Raw genomic sequence first — 15,029 nt, forward strand, 5'->3', positions numbered from 1 at the left:
TATTAGCAGTGCTAAGTTTGGATCAGGATTTTTACAGAACATCAGGCTTTCAATGTGGAACAATGCAGAATTTACTGCTAATGTCATGCTAACCAATCTAATTCAACTCATAAGGTAATTAGTAGTTAATTGTTAAAACTAGAAAGGTATCTGTAAACAGTTACGAAGAAAGAAAAACAAATTATATTACTAATTGTTTAAAAGAAAAACATTAATTCTTGTAAAGATTCTATTTGCAGTCCACAGTGCAGCATTGTATGTTATTATATATTTTATATATTTACAATATATATAGTAACAATATTTCACTGCTCTTTTTACAGCAACATTTCAGCGAATTATCTCACAAGTGTGAATGTGTACAAACCAAATTAAAGCAAAATTCTTTATGAGAAAGTAAAGAAAGCATGAATAATTCATGACCAAAGAAAGATTCAAATAAAATGCATTCTGGCAGCCTTTGTAAAAGGAGATATTGGACATTTTCACCAATTTGAATGCTCTGAGAAGCAGCCGTGGTTTAATACTGTATTCTTAAATGTTAAGCATATTAAAAACTTATACTGCAAGAAGTATTGATGTATTTTATATTGCTGTAAATTTTTGTGCCAAAAACATGTGTTGACATGAGTATTTCTATTATAAGTCTATTAAAGTATTTAGTCTATTTAATCAGACATCAATTTAAATTTCATTTGCAGTCATTTTTTTTACACTGCTGTATTTATTTTACTATTGTTTTATTTTATTTTGATTTTAGAGTTTTGTTGTTGAACCTAACGGCACCCAATGACATTTTATAGTCTTCTTTGTCTTCTGTCCTTATTTAATTAATTTTGGATATTTTATGTTGTCAACTAAATGTGCTTATATCAGTGATTATAAGCCAAGTGCCAGATCCACACACTTTTTTAAGTGTAGCATCTAATTTACATTATGATCTGAGTACACCAAATATTTCTAAACAAATAATCGTCCAAACAAGCTTTTTAATCATCTCTATAGTTTATAAATAGTATTTGTTGGACATGTGTTGATCTACAGACATTGAGATGCAGTCATGTCATCTATTTTTTACTTTAAGTTTGTCTTGCCTTTTTATTTTTGAAATTTTGAGGGTCAGTAAACAAAGTAAACTGCAAAACGTGTTCATACCAGTGACGATGAGCCGAGTTCCAGATCCAAATCTTTTGAAGCTGTATCGACCACTTCACTGTGACACAGACTGCACCAAATACCCACTTCTACATAATTCTACATTTTAACAATTTCTTTAAGAGTATCTAAATTCTGAGACATAATAGAGACAAGTAATCGATGTTTACAATTTGTTTATTATATGGTTATTTTAATATTCAGATATTACTGAATTTGCACAAATTTTCACAAATTTGCTTTAAAGGCTCAAAATGTGTCCAGAATTATGCATAAAAATCTCTTTCTTACCTGTTACATAAAGTCTTGTTCCTGACCCGAAAACCTTCACCCAGCCTCCCACAGCATGATGTGCAATAACAAAAAAACTTCATTGGCATAACATAAGACATATGTCTTAAAACGAATTATAAATACAAAGATAAATTTGATTTACAGAGAAACTCATGGAGATGAAAATGTTTGCATGAAATACAGAACAGTGACCTGAGGTGAGTAACAGATGGTTTATTCTTGTTTGTGCAAAACAAATTCAAACGCAGATATTTAAATTCACCACTTATTACCTTACCACTAGGGGCTGCCATCTACAGTATAACTGAATCATATATAATATTTGTTATTATGTGTGTTTACTTAAAGCAGAGTGTTTGTGATACAATTTATAGTAAGCAAAATTCAGCAAAACAGCATAATGAAAGCTAAAACCTCACTACAATTATCGTAATTCTGTCTCAATTAGATATACATTTAATTTAGGAGAAATGAGATGGGGGTGATTCATTTCATGTACAATCACTGAAACATCTGGGTTATCATTTAACAAACAATTCCAGTGTAATGGTCTTTATTTATTTATTTATTTTTTTTATTTTTTTATTTTTTTGTGACAGTGTACCCTGAATATGTATAGTGCCTTTTAACTGCACTATTATGCTTGTTGCCAAGCCACCCATTTGAAGAGTAAAAATGCATGAAGGAGTACACCAAGGAGGCACTGCAACCCTTTCACTTCACCAGCTTCAGGGATAAATCAAAACCCCAGAGGGAGTGGCCATGAACCAGAACAAAGTCACAGCCCTGGTGGACTGGCTGAATCCATAGACTAGATCAGATCTCAAAGTCCCTTGATTTGTTCCATCCCTCCATCTCCTGTCCACCTTCTCCACCACTAGACTATTGTTTTTCCTCATTTTCTGTTACATTAGGCTCCCTGAGGACAACATCAGAAATAGTAGCCTCCAGTTCACTTCCAAGGTGTGGGCAAGCTTCATAGAAAAATTAGGAGAAAATGTTAGTTTAACTTCAGCATCTAAACTCTTGGGGGCAAAGGAGCCAGCTTAGTACTTGATTGAGTGGGGGGGGGGGGAGTAAGGAGCAGTGCTGGGTGCCAGCTTGTGACATCCTCAATCCCAGCATGTGTCACAAGTCCCATACCAAGCATCTGAAACGGTGGGCCCACATGCTTCCACAATGAGCCCTTCAGGGGAGCAGCTCTGTCATGTTCACACACATCACAGATTTAATTTCACAGTGACATACAAACATGCTTATCTTGGACTTCCACTCCCAGCAACCACCTGTACTCCCTCATTTCCAGTCACCATGCAGTCACCTTGATTATATCTTCTTCTTCTTATGTCTTCTGATTATGTTCACCTGTGTTTAATTAGTTTGTTCTATTGGCATTGTTTAAGAGCCCCTTTGTTTATTGTTTGCAAAGTGTATGTTCAATTCATTTGTATATATCATTTCAGTAATTGGTCCTAGAAATACACTGTTGTAAAGAAGCCCCCGAGGTAGAAGGTCTAGGATCCATGAGCAGAGTTTATTTCAACAAACCACAGCAAACAAATCCAAACTGTAATCCAATATCAAATTCAGAAAGAACAGGTGGAAATCATCAAAACATGTAGAGCAAAATAACACTAGCAGACAAATCCGAATAAATCACAAAATGAGAAACATGATAGAGAATACAGAAACAAGGCAACCACAAAAATTCAAGGCTTGGTATGAATGCAATGGAACTATATTTATGTTGGCAGCATTGGCCCTATGATTGTTCGTTGGGGCCATACCCCTCCCAGTCCATAACATACTGGAGCTGACCCCCACAGTGTCTGGAAGCTAGAATAGAGTGTACCAGGTAGGTGGGAGAGCCTTTGATGTCCAGTGGGGGAGGGTTTCTGCATCAGTGTTTTCTTGGTGGGGGAGATTGTTCACAGGTTTGAGGATGGAGATGTGGAACATGGGAGAGATACAAAATGAAGACAGAAGTTGGAGTCGGTAAGTGGTGAGGTTGGCTTGTTGTATAATTCACCATAATTGTGAAGAGGGGGCTTAATATACAGCAGGGTAGCTTGAACTGTAGGTTACAGATGGACAGTCATACCCATTCACCAACTTGGAATTGTTGATGTGGGCACCTTTGGCAATCAGCTTGGATGCGTTGCCTGCATACTGCCCTTTGGAGACCCACATGAGCACTATTGCTGGACCAGAAGAAAAGGGTGAGCTGGTAGCCCAGGATGCATTAGAAAGTGGTCAATCCTGTGGAGGAGTGGATGAGTGGATGAGTGAGCTCTGCATGTGCTCTGCCCAGGGGAGAAACTCCACCATTGTTGTTCTCAGCTGCAGTAATTTCTGAGATACTGGACAATTTCTTGGTTGAGCCGTTCCACTTACCCATTCGATTGTGTGTGATAACTTTAAGTGGGGCTTACATAGATGTCTAAGCGGTGGCAGAATGCTCTCCAGAATTGTAAGTTGAATGGAGTTCCCCTGTCTGACACCATGTTCTCTGGAAGACCAAAAAAACACTTGGTGGAACATTGCTTTGGCGGTTTACATGGCAGTGGGCAGGCCTTCCAGAGGTGTGAGATGGCAGGCTTTGGAGAACCGGTCAGTAGTGACAAAGAGCATACTGTCCCAATTGGAGTTGGGAGATCTGTAATGAAGTCCACAGAGATGTGTGATCAAGGACATTGAGGAATGGGTAGAGGTTCCAGGAGCCCTACTGGGAGTTGATGGTGTGCTTTAGATTGGGCGCAGACTTGGCAGGCTTTGACATGAGTTTCTACATCCAGAGAGGGCCACCATAAGGCATTTTGGAGAAGGGATGTTCTCTGAATGCCATTGAATCAACTGAGTGCGCAGGTTAGTCGGCACATATTGTTTCGATGGAGGACACTCCTGTGATGTGGGCTCGGACTGTTGAGCTTGTTGCACTTCCTCCATAAGGTCCCAACCAATCGGCGCAAGTACAATGCGCAAAGGCAGGATTGATTTGGGGCATGTGGTTGGTGCATGGGATCATGACAGCATGAGAGGGCATCTACCTTGCTGTTCTTTGTTCCCGGTCAATAGGTCACCATGAATTGGAAACAGGCAAAGAACAGAGCCCACCTCTCTTGTCATGGGTTGAGGTTCTGATAAGTTTCTTATATTATCTTTATAATATAATAATTTATAATATAATAATTTTATATTTTACTTTATAATTTAATAATTTATCTTATATATCTTATATATTCTAATATTTTTTTAAAATGATGTTACAATATTGTTACATGTTAATCTCATTGCTCTGTAAATCCTAGTGTAGCTGGTCTTTGCTTTGAAACCATTGATTTCACTTCTAATAAATAATATTCTATTATTAAATATCAGTGTATATATTGTATTTTATATTCTATTGTTAATTTGCTACAATATTTATAATAGACAATATTTTTATGTATTGAACTGAGATATTAAAGTTTATCCATGCATCATTTTATGAGCTGAATGCATAGCAAAACAATTAGTTAATGACCTCCATCATTTCAATCAAATAACTCATTTTTAAAATAGTTTTAAAAATATTTTAATACAGCAACAGTCCACCTTTATACAATAGTACTTTATGGTAAGTATATGGTAAGAAAACAAATCAGAAATATTTTTAGGTCTATATAGATACACATATAGATATAAGAGTTTAGATTAGAATCTTTAGATGATTTCAACAAGATGATTGTTTGGCTGATCAGTGACCTTTGCCTCGAATCATCTCCATGTTAGCAGGATTTCTCATGCACAGTAAGACAGAGATGGTGCAGAAATAAAAGACATTCTTCACCAGCAGTATCACATACGTCACACTGAACAGATACAGACTGCGGCTGAGTGCAAACAAACCTGCACAGGAGACATCAAGAAGAAATCTTTCACAGATTGTCATCAAACATTTTCATTATCACATGTATCATTATGGCATTAAATTTTATATTCAGTCATTTAGACCACTGTAAAGTATAAAATGGCCAGTGAAATATTAAAAACAGTATTATTTTATGAAAGAGGGCTTGTCATTAACATATTTTGATTGCATTTGGCTTATCATTATGTCTTTACCAAAATTCCTGAATTCTTCTTCCTCCTCTTCTGCTGTTTTTGGACAGGTCATAGCAAAGTCAGGCTTTGGATTAGTCTTACGAATGTCTTTATCTGTAAGGAAACAGTATCATCCTATAAGTTTTGTGGATTAGGAAATATTTATGTGTTATTTTATTAACTTATTTCTAAAATAAATCAATTTGCAGCACATATTATTTATATTTGCAGCACAAATATAAATAATAAGGACATACTGTAAGTATCTGTGGAAATTATTTCCAACACAGAGGTTTTTGGGATATAATTAATTAATTTATTAATATTGTTTACTGTAGGTCCAGAGTGACAGTGGATGACATTCTGAGGACACATAAGAGCAGATCATTGCCTTATTGTTACCTGTTGGAATGGATAATTTCTTGTTTTTAACACTGCTGTCATGTTGAACCGTGCAGGTGAATTTATTGTTTTCTGCTTTCTGTTTGTCTATGATCAGCATGCTGGTTATTTGCACTTCCGGACCCTCGTCTCTCTGCTCCAGACGCTCATCACTTCCCAATTGAACATTTAGTTTATTGTGATCTTCTGCTTGCCATGTGAATCTCACCAGGTCAGGGTACATGCCTCTCGCCTGGCACAGCAGTACAGCCTTCTCATATTTTTTGGACTTAAACACTGTGAACGTGGACACTTGAGGCTGTTTCACCGGGGTTTCTGCATATTTAAAGGACATGAAAATATATCAATTAGTGAAAAATCAGTAAACAGTAACATCTATTTTTAGATTAATTTCATTCACTTATTTCAATCATACAGAACTGGGAATTTTACATTAAAAAATGTAACATTATTCTTTTCAGTACAGAGAAATGGATTAATAGAACTGGAACGTTAAACACCATAGCACTGAATGTAGAATTTACAGTTCACACCACAAAAACCCAACTAATTCCACTCACACTCATAATTAGCAATTCATTATTCAAGAAATGGTATGTTAAACAACAAACTACATTGATTTTGTATAAATTTACACACTATATATAACAATCAGATAAAAAAAAAGACTTATAATATTACTTCTCATGCAGCTACCTGAGATATTCTGTATTACTGTAAAGATTTGTGTGTGTGTGTGTGTGTGTGTTTGGGTGTATAAATTTTTAGCACCACCAATTACAAACCTTTAAAATTTATTATTGAATTGAGAGTTACTTATTAATTCATTTATTATTTTATGTGTTTACATGTTTAAAAAGGTTAAACATTTTCAAGTGTTTGGAGTGTTAAGTGTGGATCAAGACTATGTACAGCCCAGAGTGAGAACAATACACAATGTAGATTTTACAGATTACTAACCTGCATGTTAAACAGTAAGATTATTATATAATGTGTTCAATCTGCAGCATTATCAGTATTACTATCAGTATTACCTGCATATAGATAGTATTTTGAATATTTACAGGTTTGATTTTTTTTTTTCTGAAACTTTATGCTTCAGAAACGTTATGCTTACTTTATACTATACTGAGCTGTTACCTACCTACGTACATTTTTGAATATAATATTTATATAATAATTATATAAATACATGAACGCAGTACATGAATACATATGATGATTATTACAGTATGATCATGACTTGAATGTGTCTGATGAAACATTATTATTATTATTATTATTATTATTATTATTATTATTATTATTATTATCACTATTATTATTATTATTGGTTAAAAAATTAATCAACCACCATCAATAATTTTTTTTTTGTGACTACAGCTTTTGGTCTACAGTGGGGTGTAACTAAATATTATTAAACATGTGAAGTTTGGATCAGAATATTTAGAGAACATTAGGCCCTCAATGTGAAACAATACAGAATTTACGGTTTATGTCATGCTGACCCATCTAATAAAACTGATACAGTAATTGTTAATTAATTGGTAAAACTGGTAAGGTAAATAGTGTGTATTAAACTGTAAACTGTAAACTACACTGCATTCGCATACATTTACAAACAATGAAACATATACTGAATAAACAAGTGACACAACCTCTAACTTGTCACACAATTATGTAAATACTTCAAGTCAATGCTTCTAAAGATTTTAGCTTTAGTCCAGAGTGCAGCAATTTAGCAATATTAAAGACAAGTACTCATTTGTTTTCTATGTGGTTATTATAATGATTAGATATTGCTTTAAAACCTCAGAATGTGTCTAGAATAATGTATAAAAAAAACCTTTCCTACCTGAAACATAAAGACTCGTTCCTGAGCCGAAAAACTTCACCCAGTCACACAGCATGATGCCCAATAACAAAAAAAATTACCTCACGGACATAATATAAGAAGTATGCTTTAAAATTAATTATTCATACTGTATTCTGTATTGTTTTACAGAGAAACTCATGCAGATGTGAATTTTAGCATGACATATGTAACAGTGATCTGAGGTGAGTAACAGATGGTTTATTCTTGATTGTACAAAACAAATTCAAATGAAGATATATAAATGATTTTACCACTAGGGGCTGAAATAGCTGGTACAGTTCTATGAAATTTATACCATGTTGATGTTAGCAATGTGCACATCAGCCACTTACAATATAACTGAACAAGCATCATGCTATAATGTGTGTTGGTGATTCCATTAACAGTAGCAACAGTTCAGCAGTTCGGTGTAATGAAAGCTAAAGCCACACTTTACAAAGACCATAACGTTGTCTCACTTAGATATCCATGTTGTTTTTGAGAAATGACTGATTTCTTACCATTTCTAATTACGGAATCACTTGCAGTTAAACACAGATCCTAGGGTTACCATTTAAATATCTATTTCATAATGATTTTGTGACAATAAGCCACAATAATCCTCATATCATCACAGGGAGTTTTTCCTTGCCACCGTCACCACAGGCTTGCTCACTAGTCTTTACAATATTAACATCACAGCACATTCTGTGGCTGCTTCTAAATTATTGTATATAAGTTATTAATTTATAATGTGATGCTTATGGTAGGATTCTAAAATAAAATTCCAAAAGATGTAAATCAACATATCAGCTCATAAACAATCCATTCAGTATGCTATAATTGGTGCTAGGGAATATTTTGTATGTGTTTGCTATCTGTATATATTGCATGTATTTGTATTTCTTGCAAATTTTCCTTAAATTGTAAATTCAAAAGAAAAATATTTTCTTTTGAATTTACAATTTAAGAAAATGTGATCTGTTTATTCATAGAAAAAACTAGGTCAATGACATCACAGGAGTGCAAGGATTTATAGGGCCCCATTGGTACAATGGATTGCAGATGAATTACATAACTGTTGAACCATGGAAGAATTTTCATAGAAATACCACTGCACAACTGAGTCCAGGTGCATCCTCACACGAACATTAAACTGAACTGTCACAGGAAATAAATAACAGTAGCAATAGATAAATAACATTAAACACAGCTGTATTATAGGTAAAACATCCTACGGTTGATTTCGTGATCCTTTCAGATCCTACTTACAAAGTGGTCTCCAAAACCATACAACTGAATATTTATTCATATTTAATACATTCAAAAACATATCTTAACTTATCAGACAGCCATCACATTTTTATCATATGTTTCTTTGATGAAAACAGTTGCCTTTTGCTCTTAATTCGGGTGACAGGGTTGAGCACTTTAGTGTAGAATCACTAAATACACAAAAACTAGCAAAAAGTCATGATTACTTGCTTTACTGTTAAAGAATATTAAAGAATAAACTGTTGTTTATTCATAATTATTATTAAATTAAAAATTTGTTCAAATTAATATCACTAAAAATAAATAGAAAGAATATTATTATTACTTTTGTCTTCCCACCATCATAAGCCTCGAGGAATTTGGGTGATTCAACATCCTGGTGAACATGTGACTTGGGAAATAATTTATTTATAATAATTAAATTAATAAATAAATAATTTATTCCAAATATTTCATAGGGGTGAATGTGTTCAAGTTCAATATTTTTCATAACCTATAACTGATGAGTCAAGAAAAAGGATGTTATTATGTAAGCAATACTAACAAAGTTAAGCAAGGCATGTTGAGTGGCATCACACATTAATGCCAAAAAAAGTATTTCAGGGTAAATATAGGCAACTGAGTACTGTAGAGAGATTTTATTAATTGTGAAAGACACTTTTGTAAATTTATTATTATTATATATATATATATATTCTGCATCTGTACTTATCTATAAAAAAGCTAAGCATGGAATTACCCTAAATAGGGTAAATAGGGGAAGGGGAAGTAAATTCTTGGAGGCCTTTTCTTCTTGCATAGATCATGCTGCTTTGTGAAACCACTGCACCTACAAGCAAGAGCTCTCTTTCTTTCTCTCTGTCTCTCTCTCTCTCTCTCTCTCTCACACACACACACACACAAACACACACACACCATACAGCAGCTAGTAGCTTATCAGCTCAACAAACATTGAGTTCTATTTCCAGGAAACACTCTCACCTACAGTGAGAGACATGCAACCCCACTGCACTTTTTATATGAGGATAGCTGTTTATATATATATATATATATATATATATATATAAATATATATCTATATATATATATAAAACAGCTATCCATATATATATATATATATATATATATATATATATATATATATATATATATATATATATATATATATATATGTGTGTGTATATATATATATATATATTTTTTTTTTTTTTTCATAATTATATACAGGAAAATAGTATACTATATAGTATTGTACAGTATATAGTATAGTATAATTAAGAGTAGTATGAGTTACATCATTATTAAGTTATGCTTTATATAGTCCATACTAAATTTGTAATTTATCAGAGGATAAAGCACATTTACTTGCTTTCAGTAAATACAGTTTAATTCTTTTTTAAACAAGAATTATGTCCCTTACAATGATGGTAGTACATCTATATTTTAAGACATAGAAAATGATTAAATGTCATATGACATTTTCCAGATTTGGCATTCAGATAGGCGACAGTACAGGGTGACAACAATCCTACAAAGATCCTACAAAATCCTACCAGAGATTTTGCATCAATGTTTAATAAATATTATTGATGAAAACGCTGATATTAGTGAATTTTATTTGATGACAAATTTTGAGTAATATGAGACAAACAGTTAATTTTTTTGTATTTAATTCTATTGAGCAATAGAAAAAAAGAAGACAAATATTTCAAAAAATATATTATTACAGAGGACAACAAATTTATAAGAAGAACACTAAAGAAAGAGAATACCACAAAATATAGTAAAGAGTAGAGCAAATGAAAATTTCCATTAACCAAAATTTATGTCTAAAAAAGGACTAGAGATAACTAATGCTGATGAACACTCTACAGTGGCATTTGTTGTTGTTTTTGATGTTCATTTCTTACTGAAACAACATGGAAAGTTATAATTGCAGCAGTTTTTTACATGAGCAATATGAACAAAATGATAGAAGAGACATATAACAAATTGGATTGTTATAGATCTTTTAAAATCATTTAAAACAATGACGAATTGATGAATTGATCAACGAGCTTTGCCTCTGAGCACTTCCATGCCGGTAGAATCCCTCTTGTACAGTAAGACTAAGACGGTGCAGAAATAGATCACATTCTTCACCAGGAGAATCACATACGTCACATTGAACAGATACAGTCTACGGCTCAGCTCAAAGAAACCTGCACAGGAGACACAAGGGTAAAAAAAGGCACATTTTATACACTCATATTGTCATTCTATCTTAATTTTTTTGCCAAGAATTTAACATTGCTAACAAATGTTTTTATATTAAAAAAGTATAATTTGATGGAGACATTCATCATGGATAAAGACTAAAATATCTATCTCTTCGCAATTTATCCCATTTATCTCTTCTACCCATTTAATTTGTCCATTCATTTAAATCATTACATGTAAACTCTTTCTTTTTCCTTTTTATTATTATTATTATTTTTTTTACCAGGAATTTGATTTTCCTCTTGCTCCTCGTCTTGTTGTTGGGGTGAAGATGAGTCTTCTTTACACGCTAAGGAGTGGCAACAAGTGAGATATACATAATCAGCATTCTTTTTCCTATATCTATTCAGTTGACGATATTTAAGAGTAAGTCTATAAAATATAAAGGAAGATTCCTTGGAATACCTAATTCATTCTTAAAGACATCTTTAAAACTGTAATGATGTAGGGAAGGGAAATAGTTGAATGCTTCTAGCACTAATTACTATTTACTCAGAAATACTGTAATGAAATGAACAAAGCAGGTGAGTTTGTCATACTATTTTCAATGACTGCAGTCTGGTCTCCATTCTCATGGTGGACGATGCATGTGTATTTATATGATATGACTTTGCTTTCGTCTACAATCAGCATGCTGGTCATTCCGCCTCCCTGGTCATCACTTTGCTCCAGCAGCTCGTCACCGCCCTCTGATGACGTCACTATTTCTTCATTTTTATCCTTCCATGTGAATTTCACCAACTCTGGGAACATGTCTTTCGCACGGCACAGCAGAACGTGGGTTCCATTTGCCTCTTTGGATACTGGGAACACAGATACTGTCGGACTCTTCTTTTTTTTCTCTGGGGGAGAGAGCAGACAACAATCCTGCTAATAAACAATCAGTAACCCAGATGAAAACAGTCTGTATCTGCAATTCTTTCTTCATTGTGCATATTTTGGCATGCAAAATGGGTGGGTGGGGGGGGGGGATTCTCCTTAACTTCTTTCTTATAATGTTCGACATGGAAGAAAAAAAAGAATCCTAAGAGCGTTTCTCCATTCTGGAATAAACAAATATATGGTATTTGAGGCTCAGTGAAGCCTTTCGAGGCCAGGAAATACTTGAGTAATTCTAGTTTGTGACTATTATTTGTAATTTTGAGGAGTGTTTATTTATTGCGATTAAATGCTTGTACAATTACTTAATAACATTTCCAATATATACCTTTAGACCTTTAGTTACAATTCAGAGTGGTCTCTTTTTCTCTAATCTTCCCAATGACTGCATGTTATTTTAAAAGAATGGCCTCATTAAAGCTTCCACTCACTCCAGTTAAATACCCAAACAGGTTAATCAATGTAGAAAAGACTATCAAGAATTATAACTGAATATGTAATCTGTGGTGGCCTTATCATGCTACACAATGTAGTTAAAGCTATAGCAATCCATGTATGTCTGCGGTCGGTTAAGTAATGGGACTGCAGCGTTGAATGTGAAAATATTTTACAATCCTGAAAAAAGCAGAGACTCATATAAAACACCATCTAATTTGATTCGAAAAAGCATGTTGAGGTTTTGCTAATTTGCTCACATCAGCTGGCCATATTTAGTTAGTGGATTTTATATATTTATATGTTTCTATGTAAAAAACCACATTAGACTAGTATCCATTTTTAGTAGTTCACACGCATGGCAAGTCAGTTTTGAGGTAATGCCAAATATTTTTTATTTTGTCATTTAAATGACATTTTATTTCTGATGAATTAATTAGTAACTATGCAGTGCCAGTCATGCACATGACAAGTAACGTACCAGCAAAATGATTGAAGGATGTTTTAAGGCAAAATTTCATAGGCACTTTAAAACACAAATCATCTTCTAACATGTTTCAATTTTACTTTTCACATGAAAACGTTAATATTTAAGTTCATCAGTTACAAGCTTTTTGTTTTAATAGATCAAGTACACTTAAAAATAGTAGCATTTCGACTCTCCCTTAACGCTTCCTTGCATTTTTAGCTGGGTTTCAATTTGTAATTCATTTTGACACATAATCCATACTTTCATTAATTATAATTGTTCAATTATGCTTACTTTCAATAATTAGAATTTCTCATTACGTTTTTCACACGTTTGGATGTTCATTATTTTGGCTGAGACACACAGGAATTGGAATTCGAAGCAAGAAAAATTGCCGTTTTGACCTGGGGGACCTTATGAGAGGAGTTCTGATACCTAGAACATTAAAGAGTTTATTTTTCATGTTCAATATTTTTATAGACAAGGAGGAAAGTTTTCTTTTTTTCTTTGTTTTACTGTGTCCTTGTTCGTTTTCTATTTTTTTTATTTATTTATTTTTATTTAGCTTGGTTGTTACTGTTGTTTTAACTTTGTCTACTCTTTTTAAACTACGATATCGTACGTATTGGAAACTATATTGAACATGGACTTTATGGAACATGTTCTATGGACATGGAATATCCTAAATAGCCTTCAAATACTTGCAAATCATTGCTGATGTATTTTTTCCTCTAAAGTGTCCGTGGTGCATATAATCATCTGATGATTAACGATTCTGCCAAGCTGTTTAGTAGTTAGTTTAGTGGGTCACTATGAAATTTTATTCATTACATCTTCACATCAAGACACGTAGAGACTCTTTTAGTTTGTTATTAGTAATTTGTTAAATAGCATTTTTGGTCATAGAAAATTGCTTATTTAAATTATGTGCATGTTTTATATTGTAGTAGAAACAGGGAATTGCATATAAGAAACTGCAAATAGACTACAGGATATTACACACAATATATATTAAAACATTTTCATAATAGTAAAGGAAGTGTGAACCATCACTGTATATTTCATATTCTGGTTTAAAGACAAATGTACAAGCCTCCTAAATACCAATAATTCTCCTAATACCATAATAACATGGTTTGATAGTTGTTGTTTTTTCATCTTTTTCTATTTTTTTTTTTTAAATTTCCATGATCCCATATGGAGAGAGAGTTCAACATGTTTCAATTCGTATTTATACTCTATATTTATATTCTACTTTAAAATTGGAATTGAACACTAAACTCAGTAAAGCAAAAGAAGATGGGAAGACAGTCATGTAACTAAAGAGGTATGTAATGGTCACCAGAACAAAATAGGCTTACTGTTACATTTTATTACATAATCCAACCAGCACTGTTAGAAATTTGAATAGCAGTTTGCATTTGGACAAAAAGAGTGAGTGTAGAAGACAATAGATCAAAGAATTTCTGTTTCATTTAACTACTGTCATTTTTTGCCAAAAAAAATTTCAGAATTTCAGAAACAATTATACACAGTTGAGACAATTTAGAAAGATATTCGTCTTACCTGTTACATAAAGTCTTGTCCCTGAGCCAAATACTTTCTCTCCCACAGTGTAACACTCAGTTATAAAAACATGTGCACTGATCTTCATAGAGATTCAACAAAGATCCTTTTTTGTGTGTTTAGTTTCAATATCCATAAAGAATTTCTTTTCGTAGGAACCAATTGATGAAATTAGACTTCTAGCTTTACTTAGTTATTAAGAATGGTTTTAGCCTAGAGTTAATAGAGATAATAGAGAAAATATGAGATTAAGTCATAGAGATGATGTCATCATCTCACCACAATGATTCCTTTGTTTGGAAGCATGCCTTCTTTTACATGTTAACTGAAATTCATAACAGAGAATGATGAGGACTA

At 33.1% G+C, this 15,029-nt stretch overlaps 1 protein-coding gene across 1 annotated transcript; it reads right to left on the bottom strand.

Moving 5' to 3' along the window:
* Positions 1-5,021: 5,021 nt before the first annotated feature.
* On the bottom strand, positions 5,022-14,950 carry LOC131355923 (uncharacterized). The gene is made up of 7 exons (XM_058394535.1): positions 14,673-14,950; positions 11,863-12,165; positions 11,547-11,612; positions 11,119-11,265; positions 5,935-6,249; positions 5,554-5,646; positions 5,022-5,337 (listed from the first exon to the last, which is right to left on the bottom strand). The coding sequence occupies exons 1-7, from the start codon at positions 14,758-14,760 to the stop codon at positions 5,186-5,188; spliced, it is 1,164 nt and encodes a 387-aa protein (XP_058250518.1). The 5' UTR covers positions 14,761-14,950; the 3' UTR covers positions 5,022-5,185.
* Positions 14,951-15,029: the final 79 nt, after the last annotated feature.

This window comes from Hemibagrus wyckioides, linkage group LG07, assembly GCF_019097595.1.
Source record: "Hemibagrus wyckioides isolate EC202008001 linkage group LG07, SWU_Hwy_1.0, whole genome shotgun sequence".
In the NCBI taxonomy this organism is placed as follows: Eukaryota; Metazoa; Chordata; class Actinopteri; order Siluriformes; family Bagridae; genus Hemibagrus; species Hemibagrus wyckioides.

What these genes read in the sequence shown, in the direction of transcription:
- LOC131355923 (XM_058394535.1), bottom strand. Translation starts at nt 14,760, where the DNA reads ATGAAGATCAGTGCACATGTTTTTATAACTGAGTGTTACACTGTGGGA. An exon ending in AGTGCTCAGAGGCAAAGCTC is followed by an intron (nt 6,250 to 11,118) that starts GTTGATCAATTC and finishes TTAAATATGCAG; the next exon opens with AAACCCCGGTGAAACAGCCT. An exon ending in GAAATTATCCATTCCAACAG is followed by an intron (nt 5,647 to 5,934) that starts GTAACAATAAGG and finishes GTTTCCTTACAG; the next exon opens with ATAAAGACATTCGTAAGACT.